The sequence below is a fragment of the Triturus cristatus genome, chromosome 3_1 (genome assembly GCF_964204655.1).
Source record: "Triturus cristatus chromosome 3_1, aTriCri1.1, whole genome shotgun sequence".
NCBI classification, from domain to species: Eukaryota; Metazoa; Chordata; class Amphibia; order Caudata; family Salamandridae; genus Triturus; species Triturus cristatus.
Window position 1 is genome coordinate 1,042,856,704 of NC_140583.1, and position 19,355 is coordinate 1,042,876,058.

Consider the following 19,355-nt stretch of genomic DNA (forward strand, 5'->3'; position numbering starts at 1 on the left):
GGACTGCAAGAGTGAGATAAAGAAACAGGGAGTGTGTGTGGTGGATTTAAGAGGCATAAGGTGGAATCAGGGCTATGCAGTTGGTATTCAGCACCCTTATCTTCGACTGAAGAGGCTGTGGGTTTCTAAGCAAAACTTTGGGCCCAGCACTTATTCTATTACAAATTAAGCACAGCCCACACAGAACCTAGCGTCATGAAAGGGACAGCTCTGGGGACACAACAGAGCTATCATTGTCTTGTCTATCATTGGGTATTCCTAACCCTACTTCGAAAACACAAAATACCGTAGTCTCAGTCTGAACACAACCTCATGTCTGCACTATTCAAGCTAATCATGCACACCACTTTCCCGGACACTAAACACAAACATTCCATACTAACACCTCATCACACTTACGACCTCAATTACGAGTTTTTAATGCAGGGCAGCGCAGCAAGTCACTTTGCTGTGCTGCCCTGCGTCAAAAGGAAAGGGTGGGATGCACCGTATTTATGATATATGGCACATTCCTGTCCTTTCTCAGGGCGTCATTTACGAGGCCCCTAGCGGCAAATTTGCGCTGCCAGAGCATCACTTTTTTGATGCTCTGGTGGCTCAATGTGCCGCAGCATGATTAAAAGACCAAGCAAAGCCACTTTACGTGGCTTTTCATGGCCTCGTACATATGTGCCCCTTTCACGCACAACACTGCATGAAATGAGCATTTCACAGGTGCTACTGTGGGTGTTCTCATGCAACATCCTTGGAATCCAACGCATTCCCAGATTTACAAGGTATTGTAAACCTGGGAATGCGTCAGATTCTAACGCCATCCCAAGGGTGGCGTTAGGGAGGTGCAACAAGGAGAAATATCCCTATTTCTTCTCATTTTTTTCTCTTTCTCTTTGTGCTGCACTCTGCAGCACACATAGAAAGAGGAACACACCTGTCGCGATTGTTTTTGTACAGGAAGGTGTCCCTTCCTGCACAAAAACAACCCCCCCTACAACACAGACACCCTTCCACATGGCGCAAGGGTTCCTGCGTTGGCGCATGGCAGCCCACTGTGCGCCAACGCTGGGTAAAAGAACAGGAATGCACTGTATCTAAGAAATATGGCTCATTGATATCCTTTTCTTTTGATGCAGGAAAGCGCCGCCTGATTCCTTGCGGCGCTGACTAGCGCCAAAACCTCATAAATGAGGCCCTCAGTGCGCTGGTGCGGTTTTGGTCTGTGTTGTTTGCAGCATTGTTTTGTGCATGGAAATTATACCTTCCAGCACAAAAACAATCCATGGAGGAGTTTTCCTCTTTCTATGTGTGCTGCAGAATTCAGCATGCAAAGAGAAAAAAAAGAGGAGAAATAAACATATTTCTCCTTGTTACGCCTGCCTTGGGTAGACATACAGTTTTTAGGCATTCTCAGGTTTATAGATCCTTGTAAATCTGGGAATGCGTCAAAACCCATGGATGTTGCATAGGACCACCCACCACAACTCCCGTGGAACGCCTTCCTGAAGCAGTGTAAGGCAACGCAGCGACTTGTGCTGCTGCGAGGCCATGAAAAGCTCTGCAGCGTGGACTTGTAGATATGGGCCTGCACTCTGCACTGCTGAAGCGTCAAAAAAAGTGACGCACTGGCGGCGCAAGGGGCTTGCAATTAAGCCCCTTAGTATCCTCGTAGCGAATACACAATTCTAATATTGCACATGCTTTTGTGACTTTTGATCTTGGACATAGTTCTGACGCACGGTGTAAAAAAAAAACGTGTTCACAAATCTCACCATGTGAGTCTCCTGGCAGCCCCAGGGGAACAACACTTAACACTGAAAACAATGGGATTCAACTGCCAATTTGGAGAGCGAGTCAATTATACAGGAAGTCTAGCAGAAACGGTTTCTATGTTATTTGCTTTTCTATGGCACTGAAGTAACCATGGGGACGGCGCTACAGCACCTTCTGATTTTCCGACTAGTTCTTGGGTTTCTGTGTTAGACTGGAGTCTGGGTCTGCATCTGGGGTGTGCTATCAGTAGCGCGTTTGATTGGTTCCTATGGAGTATATCTACAAGGTGGCGATATAAAATTATCGCCGCTTTTGCGGCTGATTTCGGCCGAAAAGCGGCGATAATTTTATCGCTATATTAGCAAGGTCACGCTATCGCGTGAAACCTTGCCTTAGCACCTGAAATCCTAACGCCCATCGTTGCATCTCTAATGAGATGCAAAGTGTGCGTTCCTCCCCAGGATAACGGGAGAAATGTCGCAAAGCGACATTTCTCCTATTATCAAGCCTCACGCAAAGCAGCATAGCGACAAGAAAAGTAGTGATAACCTCTGTTATCGCTACTTTCCTTACGCCTGCTTTGAAACTGACTTAACCATGATATCCTATGTAAGGTGGATATCATGGCTAAGTATGTGAGGCCCTATCAGCAAGCTATCGCCAAACTTTGTGGGATTATCGCTGGGTTTCCAGCGATAATCTCACATTTGGCAGTTAGCGCTAGGATTTTTATCGCTTTTGAGATAAGCGTTGCTAATAGCACGCTATCTCAGTGATAAAAATCCATGCTAGGCAGCGATAATTATCCTAGCGCTAAGTGCGCTTAGCGATAATTATCGCCGGTTGTTGCTGATATGCCCCTATGTTAGGTAAAGGTGGCAACATCAATGTGATGTTCTTGGAGTTTGACAGCCGGACCTTGGCCTGAGAGCTCTGACTGGTCCGGTGCAAGGGGACACCCTCCATGTCCTTTAAAAAGGGTGGCGGGGAGATGGGGGATGCTCAAGTTTCGTTACGCCACTGGTGGCCAAAGCTCTGTTCTGCGGACGATGCTTTTAAATGTCTGCGCACCGAATACCGAAACTGCGTAGTCTTGAATCGACCTTTTGGCTCTTCCATCAACTATCAGACACTTCCTGCCCCTTTTTCTCACTCCTGCAGGTTCCCGCTTTCTTTATTTGAGAAGTTTTTTCCATCTTTTCGCTCCCTACTTCTTTCCGCTTTGTGTGTTTTTCTCTTTCTTGCTTGCAGTGAATGTCTGATGAGAAAAAATAAGTGCTGGTCCCCAAAAATGAGTGCCGGTGGCCCCCACTGGCAACCTCCAGGCTCAAATTAAGCACTGCCCATTGCCCAGGACACGTATGTGTGTGCAAGATGACCGGTGGTAACAAGAACTCAGAAAAATAAAAATCACCTTGCTAACAATCACAAACATAGTTATCTCTTCATGCAAATGTTTATTCTGAAAGCTTTTTCCTGTTTGATCAAAAATATTCATTTCATGGTTTCCGTCATGTTTTTCACCTGGATATAAATAGCAGGCACGTGTCAGTTTTTTGGGCAGCGGCTGTCACGCCAGTTGTTTTGACACCACGTCAGAAACACACAAGCAATGAAAAGTTAATCCCTGTTCGCTCAGTAGCAGCTGCCACAGATAACATACAAAGGCACTGTTGCCTCGCAAACTGTATCTTACCCGAAAGAGAAGACAATAGAAACCGTTTAGCTGGATTGTATTGTAAATGCATTTATATAGCGCATACTACCCCAGGCAAGGCCTTGAGGCGCTTTACAGAGAGTAGCACACTACTTCGAACCCAGGGTTAGTGGTTAATCTAGCGATTAATGTTAATTATTTGGATTAGTCATGTGCTCTCAAGAGAAAACCAAGGGCCATGTTTCCAAGGAAGTAACGCAGCGCGGTGCTGCAAGCCATTTGGCTGCGCTGCCCTGAATTACTTCCAAAGCAAAGGGATATGTCATATTTACAACAATATGACATATCCCTGAGCTCTCACCTGGCGCACATTTGGATGCCATGCGCCGGCGCAGGCACTCTTGCACCAGGTGCAAGGGTGCCTGCGTTGCGAGGAGGATTTGCTTTTGTGCAGGAAGGGGCACCTTCCTGCACAAAAACAATCACAAGAGGTGTTTTCCTCTTTCTATGTGTGCTGCAGAATGATAGAAAGAGGAAAAAACAGGGAGAAATAAAAGTATTTCTCCTCGATGCGCCTCCTTACTCCTCCCCTGGGGAGGCATAGATTCTGACACATTCTCAGGTTTACAGAACGTTGTAAATCTGGGAATGTGGCAGAATCTATGGGTGTTGCGTGGGAACACCCACAGCAACACCCATGGAACGCCCCTTTCATGAAAGTTGCTGCGTGAAAAGGGACCGTATTGACACGGACACGAAAAGCCATGCAGGGTGGCTTTATGTGTCCTTGTAAATATGGAGCACCAGATTGTGCTGCCGGTGCGTCACAAAAAGTGACCCACTGGCAGCTCAAGGGGCTTGGAAATATGCCCCAAATCCATGCATGAGCAGACATAGAGGGCCACACTAATGTCTTGAAAGCACTGAAAACAACCTACTTATTTCCACTTTTTAGCTCAATTTAGTTTCACGGGAAAATTTAAAACAAGGTTTTCTGGTTTCAAGGTCGGTAATTGAACCACAAAAGTCAATGTAAACCTAAATTCATTTGGAAAATAAACCACGCCTCTACATAGGCATTCAGACTTCACAGCCTGTTTCATTCTGTTTGGAAGACATTAGTGTATTGCTAACATGCCTCATGGCTTAGTGTATTGACTAAGAGCCTACACCATTACATGTGCATGATGCTACAGTGTGTGTTTGAGCATATGGTGGCCTAAGCACGAAGAGTTAGTTTTGGTATTGTGCGGGAGGCTCAGAGAGGTTACCCAAAAGTGCAATAGCAAACTTGAGGCTGCATTTAAGCATAGAGTAAAGGAGAAAGTTGTGTAAAAGATAAGAGCCCCCTTTGGGTTCAATCTTCAAGTAAAAGGCTACTCAACCAGGAGCGGCCCGTGCAGGTAAGAGCGGTGAAGCCGGGTTGTGGGGAGAGGGGGGAATTCGACAAACAACCAAGAGGGAAAATTAAATGAATAATTAGTTTTCCCTCGTCATCGTCTGTCGAAATCCACCCCCACCCGGCCCCGCCACTCTTACCTACACAGGCCGCGGCTGCACTCAACATGAGAGCGGACCCCAAGTATTTGTTCTTTAGAAAGAAAAATCAGTACATGATAATTATACTTAATTCTGTTCATAGCCCTTTTCTCTGAAGAAGCTCCAGGACGCTCTTGTAGGGTATTAGTTGTGCAATACAAATACTAAATGAATGAATTAATTAATTCATTATTTCATTCATTCACTCAGTTCTTCTGCAAGAATTGCAGAGAATGAGTTTATAGTGGGCTCTACATGGGAATCCTTTCGGTGTCAAGCATGAGGTTCAGAACCGTATCATGAAGCTGAAGTGGTGGGTCATACAAGGGACCCTCCTAAGAGTTGTGTTGGCAATGCTGATGCAACCCTACTACAACCAGTGCTTGCGTCATCATCAAAACACAGCTCATTGGTGTGGTGTTACCAACCAAGTGCAGATGTGTCACTGTCAGTCTTCTGTTTGTCATGCAGCTGTTGATCTTTGTGGTATGCAGTGAGTGGACAGCTCCAGTGGAACCTTGCCCGGGTTCGGCAGATGGACTCTCCTGTGGGTTCCATGAGGCCGTTCCAAGTTCTCGAGAGGTGGTTTACTTGAAAGGAGTGAGAGGTAATGGGAATATGAATGAGGTGCAGAATGAAGAAGTTTCCGGATCCTTACCTCTTCTGGTGTCGTCATTCAGCTTTCGGGTCTCACTGACCCTGACTGTCGCTGCCAGGTCTTTGCAATATCAATGGTTGCTTCAGAGGGCGAGGAGAGCAGGGCAATTTAGCATTAGAGGTTGATGGACACGGAAGTGCGGGATGGAAGACTTTTTAGAGACAGGTGACAGAGTGTCATGGGTGATATTCATGAGTACCTACAGCAAGCTTCTGATAAGTAAGTTTGTTGCTATTCGTAAAACATGTCGGCAGTTCCCTCAGACCACATCAGCAACGAATTATAAATTCTACCCTGCAATGGCGCGCCTTCAAGACAGGGCACATGTGGCCCCCTCAACTGAATTACTAGGAACGGTCTAGCAGCTCTAGGCTGAACTGCTTCCTGGATTTACAGAACTGTGTGGGTCGCCACTGTTTTGTGTGGCTGTTCAACAATAAGTCCCACATTTCGGACCTTGGATACCGGTTCCCATTCTGGCCACACATTTTATGTTCATTGGAAAGAGGTGTTCGGCAGATTGGTATCACCAATGCTTTAACTTTTAGTTTGGGTCTGTTAAATGGCAGCAGTTCTAGTACGTTATGCTGTGTTAATTTACCTTGTGTTATGTAATAAGCATGTGTACATCACTCTTCTTTCATTTGTATGGCCCTCTAACGTTTTACTAGTTTGTCTGCCTTTCGCTGTCCCGTGATCAGGGCCAGACTGGGAACCCAAAGCAGCCCTGGAAATTTTGTCGAACCAGCCCCCTATGGGGGTGCAAGTGTGAAGCACTACTGCTTTTGTTACTGAGGCCGGTATTGCAGTACTGCTGCAAAACAGGCCCAAAGGAACAAAACCGGCCACCACCATTCCAGCCTCCTGGGGAAAAGCCTGATGCCCACTACAACCAGTCCGGTCCTGCCCGTGCGTCTTGTTGAACGGAGTCAAGGTAGTTTGATGTCCTTGGATTTGGTGTTAGATGATCTGTTTTCCATTGTATTGTATACAGTTGGCTCATTTTGACTAATCGGCTGAATGCGATGTGTCAATCCTCTCAGAGTTTTTAGTAGCACAGTATGTGTATGGATCCATGATGTAAAGGACTTCACTGTTTATTGCTGCAGTGCATGTTACACTCTTATGAAGGATTTCTAAATATACTTCAAGTATAGTGTTAGTCACTTCAGACTGGTGTATGGCTTTATGAGATTGTGTTATTCTCGCCAGTGGCCTCATGGCCTGTTAAAAATTAATGTAGACAAGGAAGATCCCCGGAGGAACCCCACACACAGCAGCAAGCTGGTCAATCGCTTATTGGTGCCCATCCAGAATTTGTGAAGGAGGACTTGCCCCTAAAGTGCCTGGCCGTGCTGCACAACGGCACCAGAGTGGCTGCAACTCCGTGCCTTTCTGGGCCATGCTTCAGGCAGTGACTTGGGCCCTGGCACCTGAACTGGAGCAGTCGAAGAGGAGAGGCGCGTGACTGTTCTTAAACGCCAGTGCAACAAAGTAATTAAACAGCAACAAACACATTGTATAAATGCAAACAAGAACTAGGTGGGGTTAAACATTTTTTATATGGAACCCTGAAAGCGAGAGATTGAGTGTAGTTATTTAATTAGCAGACAATAAGGCTTGACTTTCTGTAGATGGACATTTAATATTTTAATCATTCATGGTAGGACAGATTCTTCAAGGTACATGATAAGAATGCATGGATTCAAAGGTTGGACAACAGTCTCCATATGAACTTAATACCAAGCGTGACATTAACGACACTTGTTGGAGCTCAGTCTTGCTATGGAATAAACGTGAATTACATTTGCTGATGGTATCCTGAACCCCTGCAATCCTTGCTAATTCTGCAAACTCTCATTATGTTCAATATCCTCCATTGTTGTTACCAGTGCTGGGGCTCTTACTCTTTTGTTCTTGCTGGAGTTCAATCTTCACTTGATGGATCTTAGCTGGAGTTTCCGTGCCTCGCCTGGGAGCCTCGATGCTCAGAATGCCATCATGGGAGAGCGTGGCCTTGACCAGCAGGGGATCCACGTCAACGGGCAGGATGTAGGTCCGGCTGAACTCTCTGGAGATGAAGCCATGTTGGTCGAGCTTTTGTGGGTGCTGAGCCGTCACCTCCAGTAGGTTGTCCACTGTACGGACTGCGATCTCATCGGGCATGAAATGGCACACATCAAGGAATACCTGGAACTTGTGGTCATTTTTGTTGATCTCTGAGAAACCTCGATCCTCCTGCTTCTTGATTCTGGGTCTGACATAATAGCCATGATACAAAGTGGGAGCAAGAATGTCTTCAGGAGACAGACCTTAAAAGAGAAACAAATAATGTCATAATCATTAGTTAAAAACAGTACCCAGATCACAACATTCGAGTCATCGCATTCATTTTACACCACTAATATTAGCTTTTTGATAGCGGAGAAATGTTTCACTGTAGAAATACTTAACTAAAAACATGCTACGACATCATCTAATTTAAAAAATAGGTAAATACAGAATGTAAGGCAAAAGCGAGAAGCACACTCATATATTAGTTCAAAGTAAAGAAGTCTCATATGGGAAAATTATACCCATCAAAGGATAGTAAACAAACAGAGTTACAAAAACATTGCAATACAGAAATTAGACATCACATAAAATTAGACTTTTTCTGAGAATTTATCCTTTCTTTTCTTGCAGTTTTAAAAGCAGGGACAAGGACACAGCCAATATGTTTCGTTCATAAACATAGGGACTTCCTCAGGGCTTAAAGAAGTTTTTTTATTGTAGTATCCAAAGATTTGAGAAGGAGGTGACTAGGCACTATCCCGTAATGTTCCCAAACATGTCCCACGTAAACTGTATTTTAAGTAAAAAATTACACTTTTCAAGTAACAATGACATCAAAATTCAATCCGATCTCACGTATACAAATCAAGTCACAAGTCCCGGCATGATTGGCATGCAAAGACTCTCGGTTCCTCAGTGTGAACTAGCAGTCGTGTAAATACAGAAGCTTTTCTGTGACAGCATCACATGTAAATGATAGCAAAATACAAGAACTTTATATCATCATCAAATTTAAAGAAAGGCCAGACCAGAAGCTATGACAGAAAGGCATTTGCACAGTGACTTGACCCTGACATTGTGGTGTAGGATATGCCCCAGCGAATGTGATATAGATATATGTATATATATACATATTACCTGCTGGTGGGCGCCAGTAGGTAGTTATAGTTAGGACCATGTTTCCATAGGAAAAGCGTTTTTTGACTTGCCTATATCTTCCTGAAAATTTCCCCCAAAAAGTGTCATAGTAAGTCCTGATGTATGGCAAGTTTCAGGGTGATCAACCAAGCAGGGGCCGAGAAAACGGGGTCCAAAAAAAGGTGTGTTTTCCCATGTTAATTCCTATAGGATGCTTGGTCGAACTTACAGTCCTAACCGCTGGATGGAATTACAACAAATTTGCCAGAAGGATAGATGTTGTTACACAGATTGTGCTTTTTGTTACTTGATGCAAATCCGTTCAGGAGGTCTTGAGAAATTTAAATTGAAAAAGATAGTGATATCTGCGTTCGGGGATATTTGGCGGCGACATTGTGGATAATCACGAATACGTGCGCCAACAGAAATGCTGTAATTGGCTGGCCCCATCCTGAACAGAAAGTTGCAGCCACCTTTTTATTGATTGGGGAACAGTTGCCAGGGCTGAAAATTTCTGTGACAGCTGACATAGGGGTCAGGGTGGTGGTACATGTTTGATAAATGGGTGTGTTAGAAACACAAGTTATGTGTCCAATTTTTTTTTAATCACACATGATATTCGCAACGATGTTGCGATTGTCAGTGCGCACTTCTCATGCACCATTGAGGGGACGTCACGACTATTGACTTCATCGAAAATATTGGTGAAAATATAAACAAAATCTATATATAAATACAAATAATTGCCAACAGTTTTATTTATACACTCACACACCCAGATACACTACATAATGATGCACCCACTCACAGACTCACTCAGACACTGACACACCCACTCACAGACCCACTCAAACACTCAAACACCCACTAACATACCCAATCTGACACTTATGCATCCAGTCACAGACCCACTCAAAGACTCATTCACCCATTCACAGACCCACTCAGACACTCAAGCACCCAGTCACAGACCCACTAAGAGACTCATGTACCCACTTACATGCCCTCTCAGATACTCATGCACCCACTTGCATACTCACACAGAGACTTATGCACCCCCTCACAGACCCCACTAAGAGACTTATGTACCCACTCACATACCCACGCAGAGACTCATGCACCCATTTCTATACCCACACAGAGACATGTGCACCCACTCACATACCCACTCAGGCACTCATGCACCCACTCACATACCCATTCTGACACTTTTGCACTGTCACAGACCCATTACAGACTCATTCACCCACTCAGAGACCCATTCAGACACTCACGCACCCAATCACAGACCCACTCAGAGACTCCTGCACCCACTTACATACCCACCAGAGACTCATGCACCCACTTGCATACAAAAGTGTTGTGGGAGGCTGCAGCGAGAGCAGCAGCCCCCCAGAAATCATTTATTAAAAGTAACCCTGTGTTCCTAGGGCGTATATGTGGAAGTAAATCCACACTTGAATTACATATGTGCATATAAATTTGAATTCATGCATGTGTCTTAACATGAAGCTATTGTAATTAAAACAGAATCTTTATAATGTGTTCTAATGTGTTTTTCTGTCCTAGACTAAACTAGGCCTCAGTTAAGGACTTGACTCCATCTTTATAATATAGCTGCCATTTCATTATGTTCATTGTGTGTTTATTTTTTCTCATTTTACACCACACGAAGCACAATGAACAATGTTTATTTTATATGACATATTGCTCTTGGAGAACTTGCTGAAGGAAGCCGTTTTGCTGCTATTCTAGGCTCTTCCTACTAACGCACTGCATTGCATTAATTCACAATTGTTTTCTGTTGTTTATGTAACTAGTTTATTCTGACACCCATGTATGACATTAGATCATAAGGGGTGAACCACTATTCATACAATGAATTAGTGCTAAGACGGTAGGTGTTGGACTTTGCCTGTTTGCAGGGTCATCCCCAAACGTTTTGCCTTCACCCTTATGTTTTGCTGACTTCGTTTTTTGCTGGCTTTAGCACTGTGCACAGTTTACCACTGCTAATCGATGCTAAAGTGCTTGTGCTCTCTTTTTAGAAACATGGTAGAATTGTCTTACCCCCAATTAGCATATTTAATTTACTTGTAAGCCCCTACTAAAGTGGTACTACATGTGCTCAGGGCATAAAAATTCAATTCTGCAACACTGATTGTGCCAGCCACTTAAGTAGCCCGTTAAACATGTCTGAGGCCTGCTATGGCAGCCTGTGTGTGCAGTTTTTGAACTGCCATGTCGACCCGACAAAAAAAACGTTTTACCACGCCCACACCTTCCTTTTTAGTACATAAACATCACCCATAGCGTAGGACCTGAACAGCCCTGTGGGCAGTGTGCTGTGCATTAAAAAAGTTGGACATGTACTTCTAACTTTTACATGTCCTGGTAGGGAAAATTGATTACATTTGTTTTTCACTACTGTGAGGCCTACCTCTCCGATAGGATAGCATTGAGTGACCTTATTACATTTAATAAGCTGCAATTTCCAATTAGGAACAGGTAGGCAGTTCGAGTTTGGTGTTTAAAGAATTGTAATTAATAACCCTCTTGAATGGGAAAGTCATATTTTTAGTCACAATTCTGAAAATGCCACTTTTAGAAAGTTGGCATTGTCTGGTCCTAACCATCTGGTGCCTGCATCCTATCCCTGGGTCTTATGACTATGTGTCCCTGGCAGTTGGTCTTTGTGTATTGGTCCCAGACAGTGAGATAAAGGGAAGATGGGTGTTGGCAGGATGGACCACTCTGAGTTAATGAGGGATAGAGCTGTCAATTACCACATTTGCACATCACAAAGGCTCTACCTTAGCACTCTCACAAAAGGTTTAATACTTGCCTTTTATGACACCAAAAAAGCTGGGGCAGAACACTGAGGAAGAGGATACCCGACACCTCAGGGTGGTGGAAATCACTAGAAGCTTCTTCCACTTCAAAGTGGGCATCCAGTATAAATATTAGACCCTTAGACCAAACTCTTCAGTACACTTTTGTACCTGTGGACTCTGTCAGGAAAAAGGATGTCTGTACTGCGGAAAGAACTGCGACTGTGCTGGACTGCTGCTTTGCAGAACTGCTGCCCTGCTGTGCTGACCTGCTGCCCTGCCCTTGACTGAGTGAGAATGACTGGACCTGCGTCTTTGAATGCCGGAAACCAGTGACTCTATGGCTAGTTCGCTGGCATCTGGTTCAGAAGCCTAAGGGATATAACAGACTTCCAACACTCTTGACCACAGCACTTGGACTCTGCCATCTGTGAATCCTGCCCTCCAAAGTGGTGCCACCGTGGAACCCATGGAAGCGGGCTTGTAGGTGCTCTGCCAGCCCATCTGTGGATCCAGCAGAACTGACGCATTTCCTCTACAGCACAGCGCGCCTCCGACAGAACCGATGCATCGCCTCTGGTGCCCGACACATCACTGTTGGAATTGACGTATTGTCTATGCTATGCAGACTTTCCTGATGCAAGGATTTCTACAGCCTACATCATCCCATCAGAACTGTCGCTGTGGGATGCATGCCTACACAAGGACATCCCCTCACTCAATGCAGCCCATTACTGCAGGTGTGCAACGCATCTCCATGCAAGGACACTGTCTAGCACATATGGTGCCCATTGGAATCGGTGCTGCACGACACTTCTCCAGACAAGAACATCACCTTGCACTACGTAGCTCCCCGGAACTGCCACTACACAACGCCTTTCCTCACCTGAACCTCGCATTGCCTCTGTTGCGCATTGCATTCTCGACGCAGGACTTAGCATCCTATCACAACCAATATTAAGGTACTACGTACAGCGGGCCTAAGTAGATTCCTGTACCTGGCTGGCACTCCATCGTGGTTCAGTCTCCATTTGTGACTTTGTCCCGGTCCAGCGCCATGATATAACCACAGTTAGCGCTTTGTGCTTTTGGCATTATTTTCACTTAAATCTTTAAAATTCCATATCTCCAGTTCAACTGATTGGATGTTGTTTTGGTCTTGATTTATTTATTACAATTTTCTCTATTTTTCTAAATTGGTGGGTGATTTTTGTGTGTGTTGTTTTCACTTTATTACTGCTTGAAGTGCTGCGTAAATAGTTTACACATTGCCTCCAAGTTAAGCTTGACTGGTATATGACAAGCAACCAGAGAGTTGAGCACAGGTTAATTTAGGGTTTACTTGCGACTTCATCCCTGACAGGGATTGTTGTCACTGTTTGAGTAGGGTTTCACCCCCGTCAACCAGTAACCCAATTTTTGCAGTAGGGTTTATGTCGTTTTAATATATCGCAATATGATATGTTGAAATTATGATACTTTGCTCACACCATGGAGACATTGCAATTCCCATCATTTTCTATGCTGAAATCGACTATATAACTCTCCTGAGCCTCTAGGGATGCTTCGCGATTTTTTGTTGATTTGCTGCGCATTTTAGACTCAGCCAATTTTCCCTGATTGTGACTACTATGCGACCGAAAAATCGGTTTGCACATCTGGCCCTGAGAGCCTTCACTTCAATGATTTAATTAGACTGATGCTACATTCTTCTTTTTCTATTTTCTGTATTGCACTTAAATTTCAATAAACCTTCATGTTCTTTTCAAAATTTCTGTTCTCGAACTCCCTTTTTGAGTCAATTTTTATTTATCGACTGTTTTAAAATGCTATTTTGAATCTTATCTCCAGAGACTTGAGATCAACACTGTTCCCGACCCTGCAATTAGGCAACACTATAATGAAGAAAATCTAAGTGATAGCATATCCATATATTCAGAGTGACCCTAGGAAAAGTTGATGGTGTTTCTAAGCAATCCCAAAGCTGAAGCTTTTGATCTTCAGCGAGGGCCACAGGGCCCTCTTGTGGTTTGGTTTCTGGTTGCATTAGGTGGCTTGTGGAGGTAAAAAAAGCCTCCAATACATTTTATATTGTTTGCAAAGCCAATGGGCTTTCCTTGTTTATTGGTGTGGTCACCTTCAACAAAGCCAATAGGCTTATCTTGTATAATCATGAGGTTACCCTTTGACAAAGCCAATAGGATTGATTTTATATAATAATATGGTGACCCCTTGATAAGCCAATAGGCTTGCCTTATATATGGTACCCACAGTGGGGTTGGGTGTAGGGCTTGTCTGCAACATGCCAGTTATGTTATAATTAAGCATGCTGGTAAGATCATTCTTTGTGGTATAAAAACCTAAATATTCACTGAAAAAAGCACACATTAAGGTGCTGTTATAGTTAGGTGAAAATGTCAGTTAACAAAAATACTAATGAGCTTTATCTTGAGGAAATTTGCTATAGCTTCTGCACTGCTTAAGAATGTATGCATCTGCAACAAGCTTGGTTTCCTAGTATTACTTGTGTGTGCGGAGGGTGTGGACCTTCCACGAAGAGTTGTCCACAGTACAAAGACTGTGCATAGTAAGGATTTCATCACCTAACAGTGTTTGAGAATCTGTAGATAAAAGATTGTGCACAGGGTGATGGCTTTGTGTCATAGGGTCATAGCGAAATAATGGGGCATGGGTGTCTAGAGTGCGTGGCCTCTCCGTGAAGAGGTGTGTATAGGGCAAAGGTTCTGCATAGTAGGGGCTTGGCCACCTAATGGGGTTAGTGTTTCTAAAGGGAGAGAGCTACAGTGTAATTATTTTATACACGCACATGTGTTTATGTAAATTATGCAGGCGGCTGGACGGGGTAGGTGCACAGGATCTGGCACCTGAGAATAACTGTGAGTAAACCAATTAGGAGAGGGGGACCCCGAGAGAACAATAAAGAACCGGTATATGCGGGGTAAATAGCAAAAAAACTCAAGAGAAAAACCAAGACCAGTTCAATAGGTATATATTAGGGCCTAATAGATAGGTACCTGATAGAATGCAAGTCTGAACTGGAAAGGAATGGACAGATCAGAATATATAAAACACTCAACAAGAGTTACAGGTATAAAGATAGACCTTTTGTATTTATTTTACTTTTTGGTTGAAATGCTCATTTCAATTTTTTACAAAAGTTTTTTTTGTCAAGTAAGTACATATATCAATTTTATACAAACAATCAAAACCAATCAATAAATATATCTATTAATCAAAAACATAGTTGATGCCCCACATAGAACTCAAATTCATCCATGCACACACTCAATCAAAACCACATTAATTACATCAAATCAGAATGGGGGTGAGAACAAATTATCCTTAGGTGTTCAAATAGATGTAGTGATTGTATCTCATCCAGAAGAAGCCAGATGGTGCTTTAAGAGGAAGAAGGTCATCGAATCAAGCGCCAACGCGCGTTTCGGTATAGGACCCACACGGGGGCCCCACCTTCATCAGGGCGTAGACCGGGGATAACAGGGGGCAAGAACAAGATCTAGAAAATCAAATAAACATGTATAAAACAATACAATAAAGTAAATTCAACAAACAGTTCAGTATGTTGGCATACATTCATATTCAAAAGAAACATTTATATATATATGTCCAGAACAGTTCCAGTTACTCGCAAATAGCTATCAATCAAAAACTCGATAAATATGGCCCAAAGGGTCCAGTAGTAGCTAAAGAGAGCAAATCACCCCTGATATGTCAGTGTAACGTGATAGGAAACGGTGAGCCCAACCACCAATGTCAAAGAAATAGAGTTAGGCGGAAAAAAGGGGAGAGGAAAAGGACTGATATATCATAAAAAAATCACGTAACAACATGAGTGATTAAAGAAGAAACACCAGACCCAATATTCAAGGTTCTCAAGTGCATAGAGTGGATATTACGCCAGTAAATGGGGGAAACAAAAACCCAATAATAATACATACTAAAAACTAAATCCTTGGAGAGCCGTGGATATCAAACTGCCGAACCTATATGCGAACGCAGTCCGGTGTCCAGAAGGAACGTACAGCCGAGTTCAACAATAAAGAAGATTCCTTTCGTCTAGCAGGACAGTGGACGTGTAGTATATGCTCAAGTCGTAAGCACCAGAAATCTAAGAAAGGCAGTATATACCCTTAATATTAAACAGATTTAACAATATACAGGTTTCTCCTTAGACAAAATATTCCAAAAGGACATAGCTGAGTATAGCGACAAAAAGTGTATACTTAATCAACAACATACTTGGATCAGTAATGACGCCCTCTAGGTGCGAGCAACGAGTGCTTCAAAGGAGGTCTCGTCGGATTGGGAGCGTAAAAATACAAGGTTTAGCACTAACGGATGGATAACCAAATATCCGAGACCAGGATGGTTGCTGGAACGCATACACAAAGTTTCTATGAGAAAAAATAAATGAACAAGCGAAGATAAGTAAAGGCGGCCCCTGAAGCTAACTGGGAGCAGCCTTAAAACAATCTAATTTCTTCACATGCTGTTCTAAAACGATATAGAAATTGCCGGATAAAAAATAAATAAATCATCCGGCCAGGACTGCAACGTATAGACCATCGAGATTAAACAGTCCGCAGCTGATAGAGATATAAGGCGGGCACAATAAGGGTTATATTCGCATACATCAGCGTTGGAAAGCAAGCGTCTACTAAATGAAATGCTGCCGCAGAGCAACTACTAGCTGATGAAGGGTCCAGAACGGGCAAGCAAAATGGGAGTTGTATTTGCGTAACTAGACGTTAACGAATGAACGTCTACTAAATACAGTACAAACACAGGATACTTACTAACTGATGAAAGATCCAGATCCCACATCCATCAATTTCACAGGGACGGCAAAGGAACGGCGTCACTATAACCTTCGCTGGAGGTATTGAGAAACCCACCCATCTCAAATACATGTCGTCAATTAGCCACTAACCAATGAGGCCGTGGGTCAGAGGGGAGAGACTAAACATGGAAAGAGGACTGGTATGAATAAAGCTCTACACGCTGTTCGAAAACATGGCGCCATCTTAGTATGCTTAATATAGAATTGGATGAATGGTAATGCTAAACAACAAGTGCTAAGCATAACAAGTATAGCGGTTTTTGATTAATAGATATATTTATTGATTGGTTTTGATATTTGTATAAAATTGATATATGTACTTACTTGACAAAAAAAACTTTTGTAAAAAATTGAAATGAGCATTTCAACCAAAAAGTAAAATAAATACAAAAGGTCTATCTTTATACCTGTAACTCTTGTTGAGTGTTTTATATATTCTGATCTGTCCATTCCTTTCCAGTTCAGCCTTGCATTCTATCAGGTACCTATCTATTAGGCCCTAATATATACCTATTGAACCGGTCTTGGTTTTTCTCTTGAATAACTGTGAGTAAGACATTAGTAGGGACGAGGAAACTGAGCAGCTCGCACTCAGGATGATGACTGCCTCTTGGTATTTGTTTGCTCATACCTGTCCTCATTATTTTTCCTTTACTAGCCCGGCTAGGTGCGGGTGTCCAACGCTTTCAGCCATTGGAGCAACTCGCCTCACAGTGGGAGGTAAGGACTCCAAGAGAGGTGCTTATACCTCCTTTAAGGGGTTTTGGGCATTGATGAGATGGGTACTGGTGTTTGTGAGGAGCATTCAGTGTGTGGCAGTGTATTGCGGCTATGGATGTATTTCATCCCCTTTAACAGTCGGGTTCCCTGACACGATCTGAGAGGGGTTTGAGCATACCTGCCGCATATTAGTTTTCCTGCTAGTGGGCATTTCCCCAAAATGTTGATGTCCTGCAATTGACGGCACAGTGCATTTTGTGTGTCTCCCAGTGGTCTCTGGCGGGTCCAGGTGCTCGACGGTTATGTTCCCTAGAGCCGTGTGACTGGCCTGCCGGCAGACTCGACTGGGTTGCCCCACATTGCCTGTGCTTGCTGAGGAGACTCTCCTACTGGTCTCGTTGTCTTTTTTCTGTGGTTTTTTGTGCACACGGCTGTGGCACACTATGAAGCATTAAGTTAGTCTAATGCACATTCTTTGTATCCCCTCTCTTTCTGTCCTAGGTTTTGATCAGACGTGTTTCGGGCAACACTTTGCCCTTGATCACTGGCCAAAAACAATATCTAACTACGAGGCCCAGGAGGCATTGAAGCACACGCCCACTGGGGCGGAACTCTGCAAGTGATTACATGAATTCCCCCAGCTGCAATAGTGTTTGTGTCATGAGTGATGTCACTGACCATGTCATGAGTGATGTAATATGTGACGTCATCGGCAGTGCATTGCGGGCAATTTCTATGGTTTTGTACGAGTGAAAAGTCCAGCTAACTATAACGCCCCTGAAACCTATGGTTTTTTCAGTGAATTTCTAAGGTTTTTTAAATGCTAATTCCTAGCTATAACGTGCTTGAAACCTATGTTTTTTTCAGTGAATTTCAAAGGTTTTTTAAATGCTAATTTCTAGCTATGCCTACAGAGATAGGACATGTGAAGAAAGAAGGAAAAACGCACAGAAAGAAAAAACGAAATGCAGAAAGAAGCAACAGAAGTCCTCAAAGACGAAGAAAAGTGCAGGAAGAAGTATAACGTGCAGAAAGAACAAACAGAAGAGCAGAAACAAGCCTTGTTGCAAAATCATCCTGTACCCTCAACTTTTTCAGACGGATACTGGTGGTAACTGAGTCTGACTAACCAGTCCTAGAGCCAGTGCTATGTTAAAAGACACTCAGAATACAGTGAAAACACCTATATACACTAGGGCACACTATGTGTTGGGGTCCCCCTGTGATTAGCATGACCTCCTCTGTAAGCCCCTAGTATATAATAGGGCAGGGGATTAAAACTACCTCTTAAAACGCACCACAGGGCGTGTTTGAACACGTCACCTCATGCCCCGTCCCCTCCCTTCCCCACTGTGTAAACACGCCCTGTAGCCGTTTTAAGTTGGGAGGTTAAGTCCCCTTGAATCCTGAGGGTCCCTAGGGTCCAAGTAGACCACTAGGTACCTCCAGTAAGCGCCACAGAGCTGCGTTGCAGAGAGGTGTAAAAAGTGGCACGGCCTGCACCACCTCTCTGCAACGCAGAGCAGTGGTGCTTACTGGAAGCACCTGGTGGGCTAGTTGGACCCCAGGGTCCCTCAGGATTGAAAGGGAATTATTACCCCAACTTAAAAACGCGCCACGGGGCCTGTGGGCGTTCTGAGTTGAGAGATTAAGTCCCCTTGAATCCTAAGGGTCCCTATGGTCAAACTAGCCCACTAGGTACCTCCAGTAAGCGCCACAGAGCTGCGTTGCATGGAGGTGTAAAAAGGGGCGTGGCCTCAGAACACCTGTCTGCAACGCAGCTCCCTGGCGCATACTGGAGATACCTGTTGGGCTAGTTGGCCCTCAGGGACCCTCAGTATTGAAGGGGAATTAATTCCTCAACTTACAACTGGCCAGGGGGCGCGTTTGCAGAGTGCTGCAAGGAGGGGGCGTGGCCTCCGGTGCGATGCCGGTCTTTTATTTCAGGGGTGTGGAATTTTCCAAATAATCTAGTTGTCCGAGAGACAAAATGCCACTGAGATCTACATGTCCTGGAAAATCCACTTGTCCCACCTACCCCCGTTCCACATCAAACCTAAGGGCTCCGGCTGACAGAGAAAGATTAATATATTTTTGCTTTATTAAAAT

At 43.9% G+C, this 19,355-nt stretch overlaps 1 protein-coding gene across 2 annotated transcripts in view; it reads right to left on the reverse strand.

The window, feature by feature from the left end:
- Positions 1 to 7,165: 7,165 nt before the first annotated feature.
- The window catches only part of HSPB2 (heat shock protein family B (small) member 2), a 246,183-nt gene continuing 233,993 nt past the window's right edge, over positions 7,166 to 19,355 (reverse strand). Inside the window, exon 2 of one of the 2 annotated variants that reach the window (XM_085646439.1) lies at positions 7,166 to 7,933. In XM_085646439.1, coding sequence (XP_085502565.1) covers positions 7,488 to 7,933 — 446 coding nt within the window. In that variant the 3' untranslated portion in view covers positions 7,166 to 7,487. The remainder of the gene's footprint in view (positions 7,934 to 19,355) is intronic. The other variant, XM_085646440.1, reaches the window with a different exon arrangement.